The sequence below is a fragment of the Danio rerio genome, chromosome 25 (assembly GCF_049306965.1).
Source record: "Danio rerio strain Tuebingen ecotype United States chromosome 25, GRCz12tu, whole genome shotgun sequence".
Lineage (NCBI taxonomy): Eukaryota > Metazoa > Chordata > Actinopteri > Cypriniformes > Danionidae > Danio > Danio rerio.
In genome coordinates this window covers 35,356,309-35,383,274 of record NC_133200.1, presented here as the reverse complement: position 1 = coordinate 35,383,274, position 26,966 = coordinate 35,356,309, and the positions used below count along the sequence as shown (strand labels likewise).

Below are 26,966 nucleotides of genomic sequence, written 5' to 3'. Positions count from 1 at the left end.
TATTTTGTGCATTGCCAATTTATAGCTAGCTAACTATAAATAGGTAAAAGTAATGTAATATATTAATCACTTTGTTTTTCGTAGTCAATGGGACATATATCTGTTTTATAACTACATTTTTCTTAGTTTTCTGTTCAAAACACTGTTCAATTCAAAGGATTTAAACATAAAGAACTAAAACTTTGATAACATTTTGATTATATAGATAAAGTACATTGTTGTAGCTTATCTGATTATTATTGCATCCCGTGTGTTCACCTCCTTAAATGTACTACCGATGTACCACCGTTTTTGCAGTTGACTAATGCATGTCTCACATTGCTGCATTTGTGTCTGTAATTTTTTTGCCCAATTTTGCATGAACTGTTAACTTGCATGCGGCTGGCGTTTGGAATGGCCTTCTCCCTACACTAACAGATGCAATCGAAGATTACAAGATGAGCTTCGGGTGTTGGACCAAACCTATAAGTCATTAAAGGCTTCAGAAGAACAGGTACTACTCACCAATCATTAGGTTGCATAAAACCCAACCGTCTGGTCACACCGTGCACCCTGTAGTATGCAAAACCGCCGTTTCTCCTGCTTTGCTACCTATGCTGCCTTACTTGGTCCATCTATATGTTGGTGAAATGTTTGGTTTTACACCCTTCTAACTTAGCAGGAATGCTGCGGCTCAAATCCTTCTCATAAAGCCCAAACTATACTTCATCCTTTAGGTATACGTTAGCATATGTACATATTAGCATATTAGCACATACACACAAGCGTTCAACAGTTTGAAAGTTGTTATTTGAATTTTGCTCTTTAAATGTATTAGCAATATATCATTGTACTCATTTAAAATGTTTTTCTTTTTATCCCTTTACATGTTAGCGACTTAGAGCTCATGCTAGCATGGTACCAGCATGCTGCTAACATTTTCAGTTAAAGATGTTTGCAACAGTTAAATTTTAAGTCATAGATTAGATGTTGGCTATATGTTAGCATAGTGTTAAAACACTTTAGCAATGGTTGAATTGTAAGCCACGGGTTAAATGTTAGCATTGTGTCAACCAACAATGTTATAAACAACAAATAACACCGTTAAATAGAAAGCAGTGAGTTTAATAGCTATATGTTAGCATAGTGTTAAAACGTTAGCAACAGATTAATTGTAATTGTTTGCATGTAGTTAAAACATGTTAGCAACATGTAAATTGTTTCGTGACAAATGTAAAAACATGTTAGCCATGAGCTACAACACATTAAAAACATTACAGTAGTTAATGGTGACTTTAAATGTGTTTAAGACATGGAAATAACAAATGTAAGTGACATGTAAGAAACCATGTGGTAACCACATTAGCAGTATGCTCATTCATATTAGCAATGTTAAAACATGGTAAGCTTTAGAAACATGCTAGCATGTCAGTATTAAAATATAAGTGATGATTTACAACATGGTAGAAATACTAAAAACAATCACACCAGCAACATTTAACATGCTAAAGGCATGTTAGCAACTTGCTAATTCAGTCTAGCAACATGTTAAAGTCATGATGACATGTTTGTCATGTTAGCAAATCAAGTTAGCAATATGTTAAACATTAGCCAAGCTAAAACTTCTTATTCAAAAGTTAGGAGTGATGGAAAAGTTTATTTTATACGTCAGATGCTTTCCTTTCAATTCCCTGACACATGCTAGAAACATGCTAATACATGCTAGCATTGGTGTACCTCATATCAACATCCTAATTCATCTTAGCAACATATTACAACATGTATAAAACATGGTAGTGACTGTTGCCATGTGTTGCCTGTTAATTCATGTTAGAGGCGTTTAAGAATAAGATTCAAAATGGGAAGATGTTATAAAACACTCTGCCAAAACACACAAATCATGCTAAAAATGCTATAAACATACATGCTAGCGTAAACTATTTTACAAATGATATGGCTGTTTTTTTAATTAAGGGGATGGTTTAGCCAAAATGAAAATTCTGTCCTCATTTACTCAGCTTTCACCTGTTTAAAGCCTATTAGGGTTTGTTGAACACTAAAGAAGATATTTTGAGAAATGATAATAGCTGGCACCCATTGACTTCCATAGTAATTTTACTCCTACTACGGAAGTCAATGAGTCAAAGCAACCAGCATTCTTCAAAATATCTTCTTTTATGCTCAATAGAGGACTAGAAACCCAAGCTTTAAAAACATGTGAGGGAATAAATAAGGTAATTTTCATTATTGGTTGAATTATCCTTTTTTAAAGATTATTTTCAGTTGGCAGAGTGTGTAAAACTAATCCAAGCTATATACACACAGTATGCTTTTGCAGGGGTGATGACTGAATATGCATCTCACACCGAACCCTAAAAACTGAAGTATACGTTGAGGCTAACACCATGCAATTCAAGTAACTGCTGCATGCGTTTTTGATGGCTCATTCCTGCTGTGTTACGGTGACATCAGGCTCTCCTTGTCCTCCACTCCTGTTTGGATTGATTTTGGGTTTTTTTTTTTTGTTTGTTTTTCCTTCCTCTTTCCTCTCCTCCTTTTCCCTTGTTCCTCCTCTTTCTCCCCCTTCTCTGCGTTCTGTACATAAATCACCAGCAAATGCTCAGAGCTTGAGGAAGAGTTGAAAACTGTGACCAACAACCTGAAGTCTCTGGAAGCCCAGGCTGAGAAGGTACGAGCGCTGCTGCAGCCCCAGGCACTCCGGCAGCAACCCTCCTCAAACCGGGATAACCGGTGTTCCCTAATGTTTATCTGTCCTTCTCTGTCTGTGCACTGAGCGTCATTTGTTGATTTGTACTGATTTGATGCTGGTGGATCTGCTGACGGTTAGTTTTCAAGCTTTAGTGGAAATGTTGTCTAAGGGATAGTTCACCCAACAATTAACATTTACTCACCCTGAAGTAGTTGAAAAGTTTTATGAATGTCTATCTATGAATGTCTATCTTCTGTTGAAATGAAGATATTTGGAAGAATGTTGGAAACTGGCAGCCGTTGACATCTATTGTAGGAGCAAGAACTAGTATGGAAGTCAATAGCTGTGTTTTTATCCAACGATGCTGTAAAGTGTTGTAGCTAAAATCCTGTTGAAGGGGTAGTTCACCCCAAAATGAACATTTATTCAGCCTGAAGGGGTTTTAAACTTTTTTTGAATTTCTTTCTTCTTTTAAAAAGGAAGATATTTTGAAGAATGTTGGAAACTGGCAGTCATTGACATCTGTAATAGGAGTCAAAAATTGTATGGAAGTCAATAGCTGTGTTTTTATCTAAATATATGTGAATTAGATTTCTGCGGAAAACGGAAGTAGAGTATAAATATTTATTTGCGAATAAATCATGACCAACAACCTGTCAAACTCGGTTCCTGCTGGGCAGGAGCTCTGCACAGTTTAGTTCCAACCCTATTTAATACACTCCTGATCAAACTAATAGGGTATATGCCGAGCTAGTGTTGTTTCTATACTGATAAACTTCCGGTGACCTGTTATTGTGATTTATTTTATTATTATTTTTTTTTATATGTTTCCTTTTGCAGCATAGATGTTGTAATGTCATTAAAATACATTCAGTTAAATAAACTTTGGCATTCATTTAGTTGTTCAAGCGTAAATCGAGACAAAAGGCCTTTTACTCGCACTCACATGCGCCCGTCTGAATCAGCAGGCTAGAAGCTTCATTGAATATACTGGGGTAAAATAAATGCTCATATTATAAAGACATGGCGGCCCTCCAAAAACTGAGTTTGACAACTCTGATTTAATAAGTCGAAAAGAACAAAATGGTCACTTCCTGAAAAACTAAGAAAAATTGAGTTTTGTTTTGTGTGAATATTCGAAAAAGCATGTAAAAAAATGGAGAAGACAAACTGCAAACATAGCTAAAGGTTGCAGCTTTCCAGCATTCTTCAGTATAACTTCCTTTGTGTTCAACAGAAGACAGAAACTTAAACAGGTTTGCAACAAGTGAAGGGTGAGTAAATGATAACCGAATTTTCAGGGGGGGGTTTTGTTGTGTGAACTCCCTTTAAAGTGACATCTGGTTACGCTGGTTTTGAAGCCAAATGGGGAATATGGATGACCAGTCAAACACCTGATGCTTTTTGACAGGAACTGTAAAATGTTGATTTATCACAAGTTGCGTCCCAACTGATGGACTTGTGCACCCAAAGTATCTGAAATATTTTGCCGAGAGCCGAGTCCACTCCTTTTCATAATTAAATCGGTGACTGGTTAAGTGCATGAAGTGTTGACAGTCCAAAAAATTTTATTTGCATGTTTTGTGTAATATCCTGCAATTGTAAATGCATTTTCTTTAAGGAATTTTCAGTGTGAACACAGTAAAACCACTATTTATTTTAGAAATATACACAATGGAAAGGTACATTAGCATGTGAACAGGAAAAGTGCCTATAGTAATTTAATTAATAATATTTTTTTCAAAAGTAATAAGTAATATTTAGATGATTAATAATAATAATAATAATAATAAAAATGTTATGCTTACAATTTCTAATAATATTAAATATAGACATACTATTACTTTGTACATAATGTTATTGGATTGTCTAACAGTATACACTTATACTATCAACCCAAAAATTTGACTAGAAATGACACGGACTTCATCTTATTATCATTTGCCTAAGAGGCATCATTGTGAAATGAAGTCTCCACTGGTATTTTTGCCCTATTTGGATAGTCTTCTTGCCATCACCCTGATCTTTAGCTTCCTCCATTGATTCTCAATTGGATTTAAGTCAGGACTCTGGCTGGGCCACTTTAAAAATAATTTTCACTTTTCATTTATCTTCAGCGATGAGCTCTAACTCTATCAATTTGGAGGGTTTTCTTGCCATCGCCCTGATCTTTAGCTCACTCCACAGATGCTCAATTGGATTTAAGTCAGGACTCTGGATGGGCCACTGCAAAAATAATTTTCACTTCCTGCAGTGACTGCTACCTTAAAATGTCTTACTGATTTTTCAATTCTTTACTGCGGTAGATATAGTGAAGTTTTGACCAAATGGTCTGTGATGCCATTAGTTAGAAAATGTCGTTTTGTAACACAGTGGAGAAAGTAATTCCAGGGGTTCATTTTCGTACATGGTTTACTCTGTTTGCTGGATTTTGTTATTGATGATTGGACAACACTCCAGGATAGTTTCCGTTTTCAGAATACTAATGCGCTTTTAAGATGCCAATACTTTAAAACGGGGCCGGAGTGGGACTCCTTTTCAGCCCCTGGAGTTTCAAGCCTCAGACCGGCCCACCTCAGTTTATGACTGACTATATTGAAATAGTGCCATTAGAAACTGATTTAGAAATGACCTTATCACGTCTTTTTCAAGAAAACAGCTGCTTTAGAACTTCAAATGTTCAACAACCCTAACAGTATTATACGTCTTAACAATAAAAATGAAAAAAAATAAACCCGGGTTCGAACCCGGGTCGGCGGTATTGTAACGCAACGTGCTGACCACTTAGCCACAACAGCTTTTCCCAGTTTAGTGACTCATCTGAGTTACATCATCATTAACCTGCAGGCTGCATCTTGCTCACAAGGCTGCGAGAAAATAGATTTAAAAAAAATCGGATCTGCGGCCAAATAATGAATAAAAAGAGTGAGGCTGTGGTCAAATAAATAAATAAATGATAAAAGTGCGACTGCTGAGAGCAACAGAGTCTGGAGCTAGGGACACCGGCCATCGTGGCCAAAAAAACGGACCGGCCCACCGCGAATTCTCCCGGTCCTCCCAATTAGCCAATCCGGGCCTGCTTTTAGATACAATTTGAGGTAACAGGCCAGCTTTAGTGTAATTTCAGTGTGTACGATAATAGGCATTATATTATAGGCCAATATTCTTATTGATTGATATATTTATTATTATATAATTTAAGGTAGTGTCTGCAATTTCACATAATTTACACTAGTATTAAAGTGTTATGATGCAGGCCACTTTTTAAATACTAAAATGCTTTATTGATGCAAAATAAACGTAAATCGCCAGTTATGCCTTTCGCCACAGAATTAAGAAACTTAAATATCTGCTTTAAAGTTCAGCACTGATATTGTTGATCGTGTAACACATATGTAAATCTTACAGCGCATGTGAAAAGGTAAGTTTCATTTACTATGCATTTGGTCATCTTGCATCTCAGATCCGTTTGTCCGGATATTTTAATCTGATCTTGTTTTCCAAAACCAAATTAGTCAGAGATCAGTATTAAAATATCCAGATTCTGCCTGATCTTTTAAGCAGGTCAAAATAATAAGCCAAAATAATCCGATTTCTGTGCAGTAACTGAAAGGCAGGGTGCGATACTGAGTGAAGAGCTAATGTTGAGTGTTCCTGGTTTGTACTAATGTCTGTTCGTCTTGTGATGTTTACAGTACTCACAGAAAGAAGACAAGTATGAGGAGGAGATCAAGGTGCTCACTGACAAACTGAAGGAGGTAAGCACATCTCCAGCACCGTAAAAGACGTTTCAGATTGATTCAGCTGGATAAATCACAGTTAGAGCTGTTGTATGTTAATGTTTTAAAATTTTATTAATGCATGCTCTTTAGCCTGAGGTCTATGCAGAAACCTTTTCTTTATGTAAAAACAAGCCTATAACATTTTTTGATTTTATTTTTATTTTATTTTTAATTTTTTTATTTTTTATTTTATTAAATATAAGCATTTTAAAGAATGTAGGCAACCAAACTGTTTTCAGCAGAATTAAATAATTTAGTCTAAATATTTCTAAGCAATTTACTGTAAATTAAAAATAAAAATAATGGTGTCAGGAAGTCTAAAAGTTTGTAAGAAATTGCTGAATAAAAAAAAACCCTACTTTTTGTACTGTCTATGCTTTTCACATTTAACAGTATAATGACTTGCAAATTTAGTTTTGGGGGAAATTACATGGTTAAAAATGCATTAATATGAAGTTAATTTGAAATAATTAGTTGCTATATTGTGTAAATAATTAGACTAAAACATTTAATTAACCCAACAGCCTTAATCGCAGTATAAAAACATTTGATTCAGTGCATTTAATTGCCATTCAGAGCGGTCATTATTTAATTTGTATCTGCAGGCTGAGACTCGCGCTGAGTTCGCTGAAAGGTCCGTCGCCAAGCTTGAGAAGACCATCGATGATCTTGAAGGTACGAATTTTCATTTGTTTATTAATTCAGTCACACATTGAACATCTCAGCCCATTCTCAGAGTCTTCAGGCAGAAATCTGCTTAAGCTTGAGGTCATATAGCTTTCAGCTGTTCATTTCTCTACCGTCATACTGTTTCTCAAACCTCCTGCCCTTCTCTGTTTCTCCTTATCTGTTCAGTTCAGCGCTTGTCAGATCCACACACAGACTTCACTTTGTTTAGTAGAGTTACACGCAGTGTTTAAGCCTGATTTGGATTTTATGAGCTGCTGTTCAATAGTCTTCTCATGTTCAACAAGCGCAAGATCATTTTCATAACGGCACCGACGTGTTTGCGCTGTAATGATGATAACGCTACATTAGAAGCCTTAGAAGTACCTCAACAAAGACTGTTCATTATAAGATAAAAAAAAAGATATATATATATATATATATATATATATATATATATATATATATATATATATATATATATATATATATATATATATATATATATATATATATTGCCTGTATTTCGTTTTAAACCTTTTTTGAATTCTTTTTCTTTTGTGGAACATGAAGATATTTTATCAAAAAATTAAAAATATATAAATACCAGAGTACATTTTTCACAATGGCAACTGAAGCTGCTGAACTCAGTAACAGGGTTAATGTAATGTAACTAAAACCATTCAACTAAAGTGTTTTATTTTTAGTCATTTAAAGGTAAACTTAAAAATAATACAAATGCTTTACAATTAAGTTTAACAATAAACAATTATATTTGTATTTTGAATAATTATACTTAATTGTTTAGCTAGTAGATGGTGTATATAATATAGCTCAATATGTAGTTTTTATTTTTACTTTATTATATTTTTATAATAGTATAATGTTGTCTTAGGTTAGACAAGGTTTTTTTTTTAAATGTTTATACTTTGAAACCCTTTTTCTATGTTTTCAGGCCTCCATATGAATAAATGTAAATGAAGAGTTAAATAATTTTTTTATTAGAACGGGTGTGATGTAAATGCCCTCTTTGTCATTCAAATTTCTTTTCCACTGTCAAACAGGAAAAACACGAGTCACATAAACTTCAGATGTATTAATCATGTAACCTATTTGGAACTAATGTGTTATTAGTGGAAATTATCACTTCCACATGAAAATGTTCCAAAATGGTTCATTTAAAACGGTTCCAACTTATGGAGAACAGATATTTGCAACAAGCATTAAGCATGTGGTTTTGGAATGTTTCCATGCAACTCAATACAATGTTTCAAAACAATTTCATGTTCTGTGCATTCCAAAATGGTCTTCGACATGCGTTCAAAATTGTGTTAAATGGTGTTCCATGTGCGTTCCAAAATGATGTTCCACATGCCGACCTGCAAAACGCTATTCCACATGCGTTCCAAAAATGGTGCATTCCAATACAGTGTTCCACATGTGTTTTAGAACGCATGTAGAACCGTTTTAAATTGCACAGTTTTGCAACACATATGGAACATTGTTTTAACATGCATTCCAAAACAATGTTTCACACATTGCTTTCTAAAACTGTGCATTCCAAAACTGTTCTACATGCGTTCCAAAGCTGTGCGTTCCGAAATTATGTTCCATCTGCGTAAAAACAAACAAACAAAGTTCAAAACTGTGTTGTACATGCGTTCCAAAACTGTGCATTGCAAAACGGTGTTCTACAGGCATTCCAAAACGGTGTTCTTTTTATGTTCCAAATATTTTATGTTTATCCGTGTCAAAATGGTATATCACTTGCATTCCGAAATAATGCGTTTCACATCCATTGCGTTCCAAAACGGTGCTTTCTACTACTTAAATGTGGAACACCATTTTGGAACACATGTAGAACACAGTTTCAAAACGATGCTCCACATACATTGTTTCAAAGCTGTGCATTCCAAAATTATGTTCTACATGTGTTCCAAAACTGCATTCCAAAACTATGTTCCACATGCGTTTTGAAAATTTGAGATGCACTGTTTTGGAACGCATGTGGAACAAATGTGAAATGTAATGACTGATCTAATTTTTTTACATAAAAACGTTCCACATAAATATTTTATTTTTTATCCTCACGATGACTGAATTATTAGTTGATCTGTTTGAGATATCCATTCATTTGCTTTGTTTCATTTCCTTTTCATTCTTTTTAACTTTGATTTTTCTGTTTTCCCTCCACTCTCTCCATCTCTGCGGTCTGTCCTGCCGCCGGACTGGATGCTTCCCTCCTGCATCTGTTTCCTTTAAATCCTTCCTTCACCCGTTCCTCCGTTTCCCCCTCCATCAAACTCATGCCGAATCCCCATAGATGAGTTATATTCCCAGAAACTCAAGTACAAAGCCATCAGCGAGGAGCTGGACCACGCTCTCAATGACATGACTTCAATGTAATTCATCTGCGGTCTCTGCCTGTGCCTTCCCGTTACCCATAACCCCCTTCTCACCCCGTCTACAGTTCGCGACTCTTCCTTCTGTTTAACACTCTGCTATCTCTGGAGCTCCACAAGACGCGTGACTTGTGGAGTCCGTGTATAGGAGTTTTGTGGTTTTAAATTATAACTATTGTTTTAACAATCTTAACCGCTAACTTAATAAGTAAATGTTGCTGGTCAGTACTAGGGCTGGGAGATATGGCTTGAAAATTTATTATTTCAAGTTAATTAATTTATTTGGTTAATTTATAAAGTAATCATAATAAATCTTGAATTATAAATTCTAAAATAGAGTTACAAATACCAAATATTTCAGAAATATTTAGGTGTATTTCACTGAAAACAAAATTTAGTTGTTTTTATACACTAATATTACATATTTTATTAATTTACAATTTTGTTTAAAAATGACAATTGTACATTTTATTTACTTAAATCAGCCAAGAATTTGCACTTTATTTGTCAACAAAACATGAAGAAACTTGTTTTTGAAAGGAAAACCATTCTGAAATATAACACTCAATGCTTCTTGAGCAGCAGATTATGCTTTAATGATTTCTGAGGCATCATATGACATGGAATATGCAAACAATTTTGCTGTAAATCACAGGAATAAGTTACTTTTTGCAATATGTTCAAATAGAAACCAGTTTTTTTATAGTCACAATTACACTAAGTTAAATTACACAGCCATGTCACCCTGCAGCCCAAGACCGGTTACTCATTTAAGCTGAGCAGGGCTGAACCTGGTCAGTACCTTTCAACAGGTTGCTGTCGGAGATTGTGTTAGTGAGGCCAGGAGGTCTGAGTCCTAATGCCCCAGTATAGTGAAGGGGACACTATACTGTCTGTGGCCGAGACGTCAAGCTGAGGTCCTCACTTTCTGTGGTCATTAAAAATCCCATGGCACTTCTAACCCCAGTGTCCTGGCCAAATACCCTCCATCGTCCCTTACCCATCAGGGCCTCCCAATCATAACCATCCACCAAATTGGCCCTTTCACTGTTTCTGTGACTGTTGTCCTGTGGCTGCCGTCGCATCATCCAAGCGGATGCTACACACTGGTGGTGGTGTGGAGAGACCCCCCTCATGACTGTGAAGCACTTTGGGTGTATGGCCATACATAGTAAATGCGCTATATAAATATAAATAACATTATATTGCATTAATTATATCTTACAATATTTTTAAAGTGTTTTTGGATGGAATAGGTGCAGCCATGAAGCTTGCTAAAATATCTTCTATAGTATATTTATAAAATATATTTACAGTCTATATTAGAATGGGAACATTTTAACACATTCAACTTTGAATCAAGGAAATATATCCCATTTTAACATGTATTTAAATGGAAGATTTATTTAGGTTAAATATAATTCACAAAATTAATGTTTTACTGTATTGTTAATGAAACAAAAGCAATCATGGTGAGTAGTCGAGACTTCTGGGGGGGGATAATAATAATAATATTATTGTTTATTAATAATAATAATAATAATAATAATAATAATAATTAGTAGTAATAAACAAAGTCTTAACGACAAACTTTTGAAAGGTGGTGTTTAGTCTTGAACACAATTTAGCACATGCAGAATGCTACAAGTATATATATAATTTCCTGACGTTGTTTGTTGCCGGTCCTAAAGGTCCTGTGAAATTAAAGTATTTTTTAGATGTTAGTATCAGCATGATGGTTTTAACAATATCTAGTGTGCTCCCAAAAGCGTTTGGAGGATATAAACCTGATATAAGCATCCAAATCTAGCAGTTTGTCACTTTGCCTAAATGGATCAACACATTTTTTTTTCAATATAATTCAGTTTCTCATCACATCTTCTGGCCAATCAATTGCTTTCTAGACAAGCCCCACCCCTTTCAATATGCTTTTCATTTGATGCACTAATAAAAACAAAACACTATTGGCTGTTGTTTTAAAGGGGTGTAGCTAATAGATATCCCACCCTCTCTTTTTTTCGATCAAACATCAAATAAAAAAAAAAGCACATTTCAAAGCACTTCACGAGACCTTTAAATCTGATCTCTCTCATGTTATAATACTTTTTATTTTAAAGTTATCTAATAATAGTTATTTAAGATGGTGATTTGTAAAACCAGTAATACAAAATGATTCTCCATATCACCCAGCCCGGTCCTATTCGACCATAGTTTTAACCCTAAAGCATGTTCAGAAATGCACCGCGGTTTTCCAGTGGGAAGCGTTTTTTCCTTCGTGTGTGATTTTTCTTCTCTCTAATGTAAATTGATCTACTAACAAGGTCTTCTTCTGTTCAGAAGAAGGCCCAAGCCCGCAGTGTAGAGATGCTTTGTGAGCTCATCTGTCGACATCATGTTAGATGTCGTGACACTATGTAGTAGTTCTGTAGGGCTGTGTGCTGTTTGGTAAGTCAGCCGTGTGGTTGTGTGGCTCCCCTCAATGGCCAATGAGCAGAAAAACAACAGGTACATAGTGCTTAGATGGAGACTAAGGTGCCCCTGCTGTGCTTATTTTAAGTTTCAGAGATCAGATAGACAAAGTTGCTGTCTTCCAAAAAGGAAGATTTGGTGTCCAGCACGAATATACAAAGATCTCTTACAATTGTGCATGAACATTGATGCAAGAGAATTTTGAAATTGATTTTTATTTATTTTTTGAAATGCATGAAAAATTATATTTAATCCTCCTAATTGCTAAATGATTTATTCATTCTTTTGAAGCAAACATGATTCATTAAAATGTTTTATAAATAATTAAATTCACATTATGATTGATGGGTGAAATATTTTTGTTGTCTGTGAAATATATCGGGGGGTGGGGGGGGTGTAGTAATCTTTCAGAAGCAACATCTATAATAATATCTTAATAAAAATTGCCAGTAATCATCTTTTTCAAAAGTTTTTAGAAAAATATGCATTCTCACATGGTTATAAAAACATTTAACAATAAGAATGAAATTGAAAATTAAATGCCAAGAAAAAATGCATTTATTTATTATTATTTTTTTATTGGTGTTTAACAAGACAATACAAAGTAAACAATACAACATAGGGGGGAAAAGTTTGTCTTATTTTTCTTATTTTCCCACTATCCCCTAAAAATAAAACAAATTAAATGTATGAATTAGAAACAAACATCCTCTAAATGAAAAAAAAAAAAGTTAAAAATAAAATTAAAAGAAATTCTTTAAAAATAATAATAATAATAATAATAAATGAGCAAGTTTACAATAAGAGCAAAAACAACAACAACAAAAACCAAGACAACTTTTAATAGTAAAAACACTCAATGATTGTCCAGAAGGAAGAATAATGCATAAAAAAGAATTAATAATATTAAATAATTAATATATATATATATATATATATATATATATATATATATATATATATATATATATATATATATATATATATATATATATATATATATATATATGGGGTCTGTAAACTTTTGCTCATGATGATTTGAAGAGGGATGTAAAATGTTATTTTAGTTAGCTGTGGATTATATAATTCTAGGTCTTTTTAAGAAAAGGAAATGGCAATTAGAAATTATCATCCAGTTTGTAAGTTTAAAACAATAACATTAATATCTGCTGTGTCGCTGTTATGTAAAATCTGTAGATATAAGAGAATGTTTTTAAATACTGTGGTTTAAATCTTAATAGTGCAAACATTTACTTGCGCTCCAGAAGGAAACATGGGGGATTAAAAATAATAGGGGATGTAAATATTTACACACAATTGTTTGAGAATAAATTGTCCCTCTTTTTTTGCATTTTGGGAAATGTGGAAATATTTGATGTGGATTCTGAAAGGCAGTTCTAATTTGATTGTATTGACTTATTAAATATCTTTAAACCAAATAATTTAAATCAAATGTCTTTAAATTAAATTGATCAATCTTTAATCCAAATAAGGCAAATAACCAACAATCATCCAGTTCGAAAGTATAAAACACTATTTATCTGTAATATCACAGGTATTTTCCCAGTAATGGGTTGCGGCTGGAAGGGCATCCACTGCGTAAAACAGGCTGGAATAGTTGGCGGTTCATTCCGCTGTGACGACCTCTATTAAATAAGAGACTCAGAAAAAGAAAAATGAATGAATGATTGAATAAATATATCCCAGATATGGAAAATCTGCAAATAATGGAGAATATTACAGAGAAAACATACATTAATGCTCCTAAAGGAAATACAAGGCAATAAAAAAAGAGGGTGTAAATTTTTACACATTATTATTATTATTATTATAAGGGCTAAAATTCAGTTTTTGGTGGGGATTTGGATAAATATCTATAATAAAAAAGTTCACAGCCTCTTATTTTTAATGGATCATATTTGTAAATTCTGTTCAGTTGTCTTGTAGTTTCATATTTAGACTCTTATAGTCTATAAACAGAGAGAAATGAGAATTCATTATTGTTATTATTAATAGCAGAATAATCTCATCTTTTTTTTAAATAATAAGGGTGGCTTCAATCCTATAATATTTAATGATCCTTTCAAATTAATTTGGTGCAATAAAGAAACCTTTTGTATTATAGAAAGCCTCCTTTAAATGTGCTTTAATTCAGTTATCGGACAGGAAGTGTTTAGTTAACTTATTTAATGAATGTTTTGGATGGATATAAACTCATTACAGGAGACGAAAACAAAACAGGCAGCCTTAAAATAAAACAACAGGGGCACTTTACAAATGAACTCTTAATAATAATTAACCAGCGTCCATTTTGGATCACCGCAGCTCCCGTGTGTCGTGGTTTCTTCCCTATTTTGATGTGTTGTCTGGTTTTCCCTCTGCCCCGTCCATCACCACTTTTTCTTGCTCTTCCCTGCGCAGATAAACTTCATCACAGACGCGTCCCGCCGGCTGATCGATCATCACTCTGCTCTTTCCAGCCTTTCCTATTCTCTCATCCCTCTCTCTCTCTCTCTCATTTCTCTTCATCTAAGTGTTTTTATCATCTCCTCTTGTACAGCTTTCATTTTCTCTCCTGTATGTAAAACTCTGTAAACCTTGTCCTTTTTGTGTCGTCGTTTGTTTCTCTTCATTTTTTTTCGGATTGCTTTTATTGCCGTGGCTCTAATAAAGTCCGAAGCACTGGAAGTCTTCTGTTTTTTCTTCTTCTATGGTTGTGGTTTTGTTTTATTGAGCTCTCGTTCGTCTAGTGTTTAATTAAGCTGATGGGTTTTCATGTGAAGAGCGTGTCTGCACGTCGGTTTCCCTGCATTTTCATATTAGGCAAATTCATGCTTTCCTACTATTCAAATTCCTGAGGCTTTTAATCAAGGAAGTACATGATGGTCTTCTCTGTTTTAAGGGCTGTCAATGAAACCGCTCTACTATCTGTTGGTGCTCATACTGCAGTATTAGTGAATGTGACGCATCCCACACTGCAAAAAGTGATTACTGGCCGTAAAAGTAAACCTATTGCCTTAAAGACTAGTTGATTTTTGTAAAATAAAAAAAAATTAAGTATTTATGTTGTAACTTTAAAACATTAAAGGTGCTGTATGTACGTTTTTGACTCTTCTAAAGCATAAAAATGCCATCAAATGTTTGCAGATGTTTAAGAAACATGCTGAAGTGAATGTTTTTGTTTATCTGAAAAACAATGCTGAAGTCTGATATTCTGCTTTGAAAATGTGCGTTATGTGCTGGAACGTCTGCTTTGGTTTCTGTTTTTGGTCCCTTTAACCTGCACAATGCCAGTTTAGCCAGTTATATTTCAGCATCTCGGGTTGCCTTGGTGTGATTTATTCAGTCATAAAGGCTCTCAAAGCATGTGTCCACGACTGAAATACGACCTCTGGTGGACAGTAGCTGACTCTGAAATGAGATGCAGATTCAGAGTTCCACATGAGGTGGTTATTAATTCGCAAATAATAGAAGTATTATGAACGTTAACATTTGGTGAGCAGGTTAAATTGTAACCCTGTGTCCTAAAAACACGCTATACTATGAGATTTGCAGTGATGAGCAATTTGACTGTTTGCACCAGACAAAACATGACAAAGTTAAATACAGCCATTCAGAAGCACAGAATAGTGCACGTACTGCACTCCAACGAAATGGTAAGGTTTATAATCTAATTAATACATATTAAACTTGTTTAACATTATTAAATGTAGATGCTGAATCACTGATATGTGTTGGCCTGCACAGTTCTGAAGATCCAATTCAAACGGTTTATTTTAGCAAAACTATCTCCTGCTGCTTTTAGTAGGGCAATAAACGTCATTTAACATGCCATTCAAACTCGCATTAATAGAATTTAACACTGAATAAAGCATGTGAGGTGTACCTGAGGTGATAATTGTCAGTTTCAGAAATAAGCCATTTCCAAAACATACATTTCAGGTGTTGGTTAGGACAAAATCTCATTTTAATATGGGAAATAGTTTTCCATCTGTCTTTGCTTTTAGTTAGAACTTTTAAAATCAGCCTTCGTTGATGTCGGCAACCTACTCTTGCCTGTGTTTTGAACCAGGGGTTGCAATACCTAGGTCAACCACTGGGTGTCAAACTTTACATACTGCACCATTGTTTAGTAAACTAAAGAGTTTTATCGAATAATTTGAAGGTAATGAGTTTACTCACTTTTTTAACTAATCACTTTTTATTCACCTGTCAAAATATGACTTGCTGTTTATTTAAATTACTTATTTAAAAGGATTTGAAACAACACGATTCTTAATGTTTTTTTGGCGGGGGACAACTTAATTGTTTTATGTACAATCCACTTAAATTTGTAAAACTTTATTAAGTTGGTTTAATCGATTTGTGTTGGGAAAGCATGAAGGAATTGTGTGGAGCTCAGCATTTTTTTTTTTTTTTTTTTTTTTTTTTTTTTTTTTTTTTTTTTTTTACAGTGGAGACTTTTAGTTAAGAATGAGAATGTTTTGCACACTGATGTCAGTAAAATAACACATTTTAATATAATATGTAAGCTACATATTCATTAAGAAAATAAATCCGGTTTAGAATAAGAATGTAACATAATAGTATTTTAAAACAATTGCTAATGTCGCAGTACAGGGCCATGATGTTTTCTGAAAACAATTCTTTTCAACCAGTTGCCAAGGCAATATTGCTCGTTTGAACAGTTTATTCAAAATGACGGCTTGATTATAATTTTAAATGAAAAATCTTTTTAAAAAAATGCATATATGTAGATACAAAAACTATCACTGGGATGGTACCCTTTCAAAAAGTACATTTTTTTAATTCTTTTTTTAAAGTACTTGTATGTACTTTAAAAGGATTACTATGTTAATATACACACTCCTTTACGTACAAATGGGTTCATTTAAAAAGGGTATTGCCTCAGTGATGCATTTGTACATTTATTTCATGTTTTTATATATATATATATATATATATATATATATATATATATATATATATATATATATATATATATATATATATATAATTCTGAAGAGGATTAAGCATATATAATGTATTTCTTACTAGTAGAAACTGGCTTGCTGACTTTGTGTTTATCATGTTTCTGAAAGTGGACGCTAAGCTTTTAATCTGCTGTTTACAGTTGGTGTGAGAGCTCAGAACTGTCAAAAAGTGCTAGTCATAAATGTTACCAGGAAAGTTATTATGCGTTACTGCATTTACTGCCGTTTTATTACAAAAATAACTCTCAGATACTCTCCTCATCATTAATGTTTTATGCAAAATCCTTTTTTTTTTTTCTTAATTGATGAGGTATCCAATTTAATATATCGGATATTATGAAAATGTGAGAGTTAGCAGAATTAACCCCATTTACAGTAATTAAGTACCAGCCCGACACCAGCTTTGAGATGCATGGAGGGCAGAGTGAATTAGCATTTTGGATTTTATCCCATAACATTTTTTTGGGATAAAGAAGTTGTTTTATAACCAAAGGAACAGGTCCTGGAAAGCAATTAAAAGGTACCTTTAACTTTACATTTAAGAATTATCAATGTAGATTATTTGTAAAGTAGGTCATTGTTTTACATTGTTTCAAATAACACACTGTGAAATTTCTTTGATTTAATTTAAGTGACAGGCCAGCAAGAGCCTGATCAACCAAATACATTTATTTTACTGCCATGAACTTGCTTTATGCTGCAGAGTTAATATTATTTTTTATTATTTAGATTAGATTCAACTTTATTGTCATTACACAAGTACAAGTACAATGCAACGAAATGCAGTTTAGGTCTAACCAGCAGTGCAATAGCAGCAAGTGCAGGATACAGGTATCAGTTATAAAGTGTAGTTTTAGAAAAACTATGGTGATATTTACAGATGGATGTACTGTCAACATTATATACAGGTTGGATTCGCTATGAACAGATTTACAATATATGTACAGGTTGCTATTAATAATCAGAAGTGTGCAGATAAATAAACATCATTACAATAATACTGATCAATAAAATGCATCCCAAAAGGTGGTGAAATATGGGAAAGGCAAAATATACTTAAGGTATATAAATAATAATTTTATATAAAGTCAGATCAGTGTTTTTTATGTAAAGTGAGTGTATGTAAAATTATAAAAGTCTTTTTGACACTTGCATACCTGGGTCTAAAATGACCCGAAAACCAAGCATGATTACTTTAATCATTTAAAACATTAAGTAAATACCATTTGAAAGCTGAATTCTTTTAAGCAGCATTTTCTTATTGCTTTTTTAAATTAAAACGTTCATTAATTCAGCATTTGTGCATCTCTTCCTGAACACACCAAAACAATTGCGTTAAATGAGGTTTTAAATGTGCTTCTCTTATTATTGGACTCGTGATTTTTCCTTCAAACTCCTCCAGTCTTCTCCTTCACAATCTCTTCCTCAAGGTTGGTTTGAATGTGTGTGAACTAACCCGTCCTCGTCTCCTCTTTCCTCATGCTCTTCTTCCTCTGTTTCTCTCTTTTGTCTTGTCTTAACCGCTGCATTGGCGCTGCTGTAGACCGACTCTACCAGCAACTAGAGAAAAACCGCCTGCTCTCCAACGAGCTCAGAATGGCCTTGAATGAGGATTAAACTAGTCTGGACTTTTGTTGCTCGTCACCAAATGGTGTCTAAAATGAATGCTGATGTGGCTGAATGTTCAAAGAACGGGTTTCTGTAACGGTTACACTTTTGCTGCCTTCATGTCATGCAAGATCGTGTTTAGGATTTACATTTTTCACAATTACGATTGGTACGTCATGTTTTGTGCACTATTGATACCTCTAAATGCACCACCATTCAGAAATCTGGAATTGAACATTTTATATTTAGTCATTTAGCAGATGTGTTTGTTCTCAAATTTCGACTTATAATGAGGCATTTAGGTATTCAGCAAGAAGAGGCAATACACACAAGAAGTGCTAGTTATACAAAGGAACTGTTAGTTTGCTAGAATAAAAAGTTTAAGTGGGGCATATAGAGAGAAGAGTGTTTCTACAGGTGGTTTGGCAACCCCACTCACATGTGTAAAGCTCACTTCATAAATGTGCTGTTTTTTATAGATATGAAATGACTATAAAAAAAGTATCTTATGCAAAAACTGCTGCAAGTATCGATGCCAGAGAGAGAAATAATGTTTTCTACAGGTGGTTTATCAAGCCCACTCACCTGTGTGAGGCACACTTAGAATTGAATGATCTGAGGTTTTGCATACTATTTTAGTTTTCCACAACATTAAAAAAAAAGATAATTGTGACGCAAATCTCAGCTCAAATTGTAAATATTAAAGTTTGACATTTAGCACATGGCGCAAAAGTATTAAAGACATGTCCAGATCCAGTTTTGCTATTTTAAGGACTGAAAATACAGTCTGCGCCTCGGCACATGATCTAACAGGGTTGTGCTTATTCTCTTAATGAGTTATGGGAATGTTTTGAGCATAACATACAGAGTCTCATCTCACATTCCCTTTAAGAGTCGGTTGCATCGGCCCATGGCACATTTGCTATTTACATTGCAGACTTTGTAAGTGTAAAAACTGAACTCTTTACTAGCGAGAAAACAGTTAAACAGACCATGTGTTGCACATTCTGTAAGGATAAAGAATGAGCCTCCTCCATTTAGCCTCTTTACTTTTTACTCCTTTACTTTTGTGGATAATAAAACAGTGTTGTACTCACTCCACTGAAGGCAGTGTTTTTGCATTTATGTAGAAAATAATAACGTCTGTTACATTTTAATCCCCTAATTTCTTTTATTTGTAAAGATAGTTGTGCATTGCTGTACATCCTGTATGTATTCAGCAACGTGTAAGCTTTTGGACCGCATAGGTGCATAACTAATGCGCTCTGCACTCGACTTTAGAGCAGCTTTTAGTTGGTTAATGGCGTGGTCTATTTCAGTTCTTCAAAATAGCAAAATGCCTTGGCACACCTCCTTTTTAGACTGGCACACCCATGAGTCCACAAAGTGGCCCAAATGGATTTGCTGTTTAAACATGGCACAAAACAGGAAAATTGGGGTTGCACTGGTCTAAAAATTGCAATAAATTGTACCAAACATGTCTTATATGGCCAATAAACTCAGAATTTAATTTAAACTTTGAGCCTTTTACTTAAAATTGCAGGCGTCATAAGTTATATATAAAATAATCATGATTTTTTTCTGAATGTTAAACAGCAGTTTTACGAATTTTAAGGATATTAATAAGCACCAAATACAAATGAAAAAAAATCTAATTTATTATATTAAAGAAATTATTTATTTTTGGTTTGTTGTAATATAAAAACAATGTGCCCCACTTATATTTTGACATGACAAATTGTACTTTACTGCCATATGTATAAAATTCGATTCCCTTTCCAAAAGAGAAATTGACCAACGCATATTTAATTGCAAGCGAAACTTTGAATTCAACTTGTAAACCCGTCTCAGATTGACTTGAAGGCAGCATTTAGCTAATGGATGGCTAAAACTATAATCAGGATGTCATGTAATGCCTTGCTTTCTGAAAGAGTCAGCACTCTTTAACTGTGTCTGTTTATATATATATATTTATATATGAACACATGTATATCGGTATGTGTACATATAATGTATCTCTGCGAAGACATTTAAAAGTAAGCATGAATTGAGTGTGAGAAATGGGGGTGTGCGATATTGAGGGTTTTCATTTAATGACGATTAGACTTTTATTAATTGTGACTAGTCCGTTTCGCAATTACCGAGCCATTTAAATGATTCGTTCAGAACGACTGATTCATTTAGAAATAAGGCAATGGACTCTCTTTATGAATGAAACTTTTGAGCAGAGGTGCCCAAACTCAATCCTGGAGGGCTGGTGTCCTTAGTTTTTTTCCTTTAGTATATCTTCCTTTGGGTTCAACAGACAAAAAACACAGCCATAATATTTTTTGCTGCTACTATGGATGTCAATGGTGACCATTTTTAATTTTTGAGTGAACTGACCCTTAGAGATGCACTTTTGTTTGTTTTTGGAAGTCAATATCATATTTGTATTCGCACACACATATGCTAATATTTGGGAAAATTCCACGTTTGCTAGTGTGATCTTACTAAACTATCAAAAACAGCCACAATTTATCATTTTTGGGTGAACTGACCCTTTAAGATGCACTTATGTTAGTTTTTGCAAGTGAGTGACGCTTGATAATGTCAACAGTTTTCAATATTATCATAAATATCGCACACCCCAGTGTCTATTATTGCACATGCTGAAGGAAACCACTGCATGTTTTGTTCCCTACATGCTTTGCACTTATATTAACATGTCTCTCACTTGATGTTCTAACAGAGAAACTCTCACACGCTAAAGAAGAAAACCTCGATATGAACCAGATGTTGGAACAGACTCTATTGGAGCTGAATAACATGTGAATCCTGCTCACATGATGATGATGATGATGATGTCTGCATTTTGTAACCGTTATTATTTTTCTTTTTTCGTCCTGACAGTTATCAGATTGAATAACATGTGCCATTTGTTACGAAAGCTTTAGTTCCTTTGTATTTTATTTGTGTTTTTTTATGTAATACTATGGTACGTGTTCGTTTTATTCTGGTCGTGCACAAAGTTAGCGATTGCACTTAATTGAATATAAATATATATATGCACATAACGGTTCTAGTGGACACGCTCGAGTCTGAAGCCAAGTTGAATCGAAATTTAGCTCTTTTTGTTTTATAGTGTACATGGGATTAGGTTGTCCTGTGTATTACTGGTGCTACTGTGAAGGCAGAAGTCTAGCAGTGTGTAGATTTAGAGATTTATTATGAATATACACTTTTTTTCAAATTTGGATATCATTCTTTGTGCCAATATTCAGCCCTAAAGGGACTTAAATACTCTTCTTTTTATTTATTTTTTTGGTTTTCCTTCTGTTTTGCTACAAGATGTCAGGCAACATTATTTTTGCTTACGCCGAAAACCACGTGGTTCAAAATGTTTGCGTTTTGAACTTCAGAAAGAAAACCAATATGATGAGATCATATTTGGGTTTGTGCCTCGTTGATTTTAGTCATTTTAAATGTAGATGTATTAAGTGTATGTCATACAAAAAAAATGTACAAAGCTGAAATAAATAAATAAAGCCACTCCGTTTGACGTTTTCCAAAGCCTGGTGTCTGTTTGTGAAGAGTTGATGCTTCTGCTTTCAGCATTTCCTGAGCACTAAAGAGGTGAGTTTGGTTTCCTCTTTGTGTTTGTTCATTATCTTTTCACAATAATCATGAGGATGTTGCCTAATATGTTAATTAATCTCACTCTCTGCTACCTGTGATTATTAATAGTTGGTCTTCTGGGGAGGAATTTTACAATATTTATCTTGATCAAACTGTAACTTCTATGACTTTTGAGCGTTGTTATTTGTCTGTGTTTAAGAAAGTTATGATTGTACATTTTATTTTGAATACTTAGTACAAGTGTTGCCTTGAATAATATAGCTAATGCTTCTGATATGGCGTTTAAAAGTAAACAAACAGTAACTAAACAAACAAGCAAACCAGCAACAAAACAAACAACTAATCAAGTAACTAAATAAGAACGAAACAAGTAGACAAACAAGTAACTAAACAAACAGTAACTAAACAAACAAGTAAACCAGCAACAAAACAAGCAGCTAAAAAAGTAACTAAATAAGAACGAAACAAGTAGACAAACAAGTAACTAAACAAACAGTAACTAAACAAACAAGTAAACCAGCAACAAAACAAGCAGCTAAAAAAGTAACTAAATAAGAACGAAACAAGTAGACAAACAAGTAACTAAACAAACAGTAACTAAACAAACAAGTAAACCAGCAACAAAACAAGCAGCTAATAAAGTAAATAAATAAGAACTAAACAAGTAGACAAACAAGTGACTAAACAAGTAAACAAACAAGTGACTAAAGAAGTAAACAAAGAACTAAACAAGTAAACAAACAAGTAACTAAAGTAGTAAATACAAGTAAACAAACAAACAACTACACAAACCACTAAACGAGTAACTAAACAAACAACTAAATAGGTAACTAAAACAAGTAACTAAACAAACAAGTAAGCAACTACACAAACAACTAAACAAACAACTACATAGGTAACTAAAACAAGTAACTAAACAAACAAGTAAGGAACTACACAAACAACTAAATAGGTAACTAAACAAACAAGTAACTAAAACAAGTAAACAGAAAGTTGCTAAACAAACAACTAAAGTAACTAAAATAAACATACAAACAAGTAACTAAGGAAGCAAACGAACAAGTAACTAAAACAATTAAACAAACAACTAAAGTAAACAAACAAACAAGTAACTAAAGTAAACAAACATAGTGACTAAACAAGTAAACAAACAAACATGTCACTAAACAAGTAACTAAACAAACTAATAAACAATTAAACAAACAAACAACTAAACAAGTAACTAAAGTAAACAAACAGTGACTAAACAAGTAAACAAACATGTAGCTAAACAAACAACTAAAGTAAACAAGCAAACAAACAAACAACTAAACAAGCAAACGAACAAGTAACTAAACAAACAATTAAACAAACAAACAACTAAAGTAAACAAGTGACTAAAGTAAACAAACAAACATGTCACTAAACAAGTAAACAAACAAAGTGACTAAACAAGTAAACAAACAAACATGTCACTAAACAAGTAAACAAAGTGACTAAACGAGTAAACAAACAAACATGTCACTAAACAAGTAAACAAGTAACTAAACAAACTAATAAACAATTAAACAAACAACTAAACAAGTAGCCAAACAAACAAGTGACTAAAGTAAACAAACAAGTAAACAAACAACTAAACAAAAGTAAACAAATAAGCAAGTAACAAATAAACAAACAAGTAAAAAGTAAACAATCAAGGAAGTGGTTAATGTTTGCTGCTGCATTTGCATTAATGCTTGGTTGCGCTGCACAATATATTGCACGGAAAGGTATCGTTATCACGATAATAGCACATGCAATATCCATATCATAGAGAAGTGCAATAAATTAAATAAGGCCAACAGTCAATGAGAAACAGGATTTCAGTCGAGGTTTTCAGTCATTTGTGGGGTTTTAAGATCTAAATGTTTGCATCTTGACATCATTTTTAGATTTACTATAAAGGGTTTTAAATATAAATGAAATATTAAGTGTTCGACGTTATGTATTTACATTTATTGGTTGAGTGAGCGCATTATCCGGGTATTTAAAGTGCACTATTTATACTACAGAATTGTGTAAAACTGCGTAGTTTTGCGCTTTTGGACGCACTTTTTGATTGTAAGATTTCGATTGTAGTCTTGTTGTGACAGCTGAATGAACAAACTGGCAGTTAAAACAGCTCGATTACAAAACCACACGACACGAGTCTTGCTTCTGTTCAGGCTGATGCAACATTTGCGCCGTTGCATGATGATGCCAAGGTGACGTTTCTCAGTGTTTTGACTGCTGATTTGATGGCAGATGTAAACTGTATTCTAGAGCTTAGAGCTGAAAAATGCTGGATCATCTTGGTGGAATCCACAGAGTGCGGATTAAAGATAAATTGCAAACTATATATGCTTTTTTAAAATGGAAATTTAGTTTATTAAATATATTAATGTATTCAAAATGAAAGCGTAGCCACACATTAATAACAGAATTGTTAATAGATGTTAAAGATATTTATATAGCAGCATAATGCTTGTTAAAATACATTTTGTAATGTAAACGTGTACATGCATTTCTGTGCATGAGAATTTTTTACATGCATGACATTTATCAAATATAAATGTTTGAGATTAAATTGAACCCTATATACGATTGTGTTTGTTGAAATATGTAATTGAATTTAATAATAGTAAATCTAATCATGTGGTAAGAGTAAATATTTGTAATTGGCTGAATTACAAATGTAAAATGAATGTAAATATAAAATAAATGAAAGTAAAATAAGTAATCTAACCAAATATAAATTCTATACTGTATAAAAATATGAATCTTGATCAGATAATATTTGTAGCATAATCATTAAATATACAAATATTTAAACAATCATTCATTCATTTTCTTGTCAGCTTAGTCCCTTTATTAATCCGGGGTCGCCACAGCGGAATGAACCGCCAACTTATCCAGCAAGTTTTTACGCAGCGGATGCCCTTCCAGCCGCAATCCATCCCTGGGAAACATCCACACACACACTCATACACTACGGACAATTTAGCCTACCCAATTCACCTGTACTGCATGTCTTTGGACTGTGGGGGAAACCGGAGCACGCGGAGGAAACTCACGCGAAGGCAGGGAGAACATGCAAACTCCACACGGAAACGCCAAGTGAGCCGAGGTTCGAACCAGCAACCTTCTTGCTGTGAGGCAACATATACATATAAAATTAAATAAATATATAAAATTTTAAATAGTATAGTAATTCTGATTCTAAGTGTGCAATAAGCAGTGGATAATCAAAAAGTTGCCATGTTTTAAAGGATTTAAAATGCGCGACGTAGAGAAATATTAATTTACATTTCCATACAATATTTTCATCAATTGTAATTATACTGTTAGATTGTTGTCTGCACAAGAAGTCTGACAGCTACAGTACTGTTCAAAGTTTTAGGCACTTGTGTAAAAATGCTTTCGAAAATAATGCATAAATACATTTGATTTATCAATTAACTTATATAATCATAACTAAATTTGGTATGACCACACTTTACATTTAAAACACTTGGTGCACTTGCCAGTGGTTTTTCAGGTAGCTTAGGTCAATTGATATTTACAACTGACATGCTACAGAAATAACCTACTTTAAGTCTTTTTCTTTGGTGAAAATACTAGTGGCCCAAGTTTTTTGCACAGTACTGTATAAAACTGCAACAGAGCAAAGATGAGTAAACGCTGCTTTACGGTTTTCGGACAGTATTCAGGTACAGGGATTGAACAATTAAACATAAAACAACATGGTCATCATTGTATAAAGTAATATTACTGTTCAGTGGTTAGGACTGTCGCCTCAAAGCTGGAAGGTCGCTGGTTCAAGTCCTGGCTGGGTCAGTTGGCATTTCTGTGTGGAGTTTGCATGTTGTCCTCGTGTTGGCGTGGGTTTCCTCCGGGTGCTCCGGTTTCCCCCCAGTCCAAAGGCATGTGGTGTAGGTGAATTGGGTAATAAAAATTGTCCATAGTTAATTTGTGTGTGTTGTTTAATTGTTTTTGTTTATTATTATTAGTGGTGGTGGTAGTAGTAGCATTTTATTACATTATATAATACTAATACTATATTTGTAAGGCATGCAGGTGGATATTTAAATATATTAAAATATAATTCAGTAAATTGTTCTCAAAACGACCCAAAAATTAAAAAACTATATTATTTTTTGTTTACAAAAATACTTTAAAAAAAATGTTTATATTTACTTTTGTGTGAAAGTGTGAGTATAAATACTTTATAACAGCTAATACATTTAAATAATTGAATTATTTTATAAATGCCAATTCATACATTATAATAACCACACACTATTGTATGATTTATTTGTTTTGTGTACACACACACACACACACACACACACACACACACACACACACACACATATATATATATATATATATATATATATATATATATATATACACACACACACACACACACACACACACACGAGTTATTCATATAAAAAGCAGCACATAAAATGCATTACATTTTATATTTACAAAGTGAAAATTTATTTAAAGTATAACTTAACCATGTATAGAATTATAGTTATTGCAAAACAATACTGATATGTTATGAATTAAAGTCCTGTTTATTATTATTATTATTATTATTATTATTATTATTATTATTATTATTTTATGTATAAACTACCTGAACACTGTTGTATAGTTCACACAGAGCCCGAGGAGCCTCTGGCAAGGTGAACTGGTCCTGAAATCCAGATCTTCTGTAGATTTAAAAACC

The 26,966-nt window shown here is 33.4% G+C and overlaps 2 protein-coding genes across 27 annotated transcripts in view; one reads left to right on the top strand and one right to left on the bottom strand.

The window, feature by feature from the left end:
• The window catches only part of tpm1 (tropomyosin 1 (alpha)), a 55,039-nt gene extending 32,877 nt beyond the window's left edge, over positions 1-22,162 (top strand). For 5 of the 26 annotated variants that reach the window (XM_005174371.6, XM_068217345.2, XM_073941924.1 and 2 more), the window contains 4 exons: positions 2,593-2,668; positions 6,385-6,447; positions 7,077-7,146; positions 21,342-22,156. In XM_005174371.6, coding sequence (XP_005174428.1) covers positions 2,593-2,668; positions 6,385-6,447; positions 7,077-7,146; positions 21,342-21,424 — 292 coding nt within the window. In that variant the 3' untranslated portion in view covers positions 21,425-22,156. 26 annotated transcript variants of the gene reach the window in all.
• etfa (electron transfer flavoprotein subunit alpha) overlaps positions 1-26,966 on the bottom strand; it is a 316,751-nt gene that overhangs the window by 125,874 nt on the left and 163,911 nt on the right. The gene's annotated exons all lie outside the window — the stretch shown is intronic.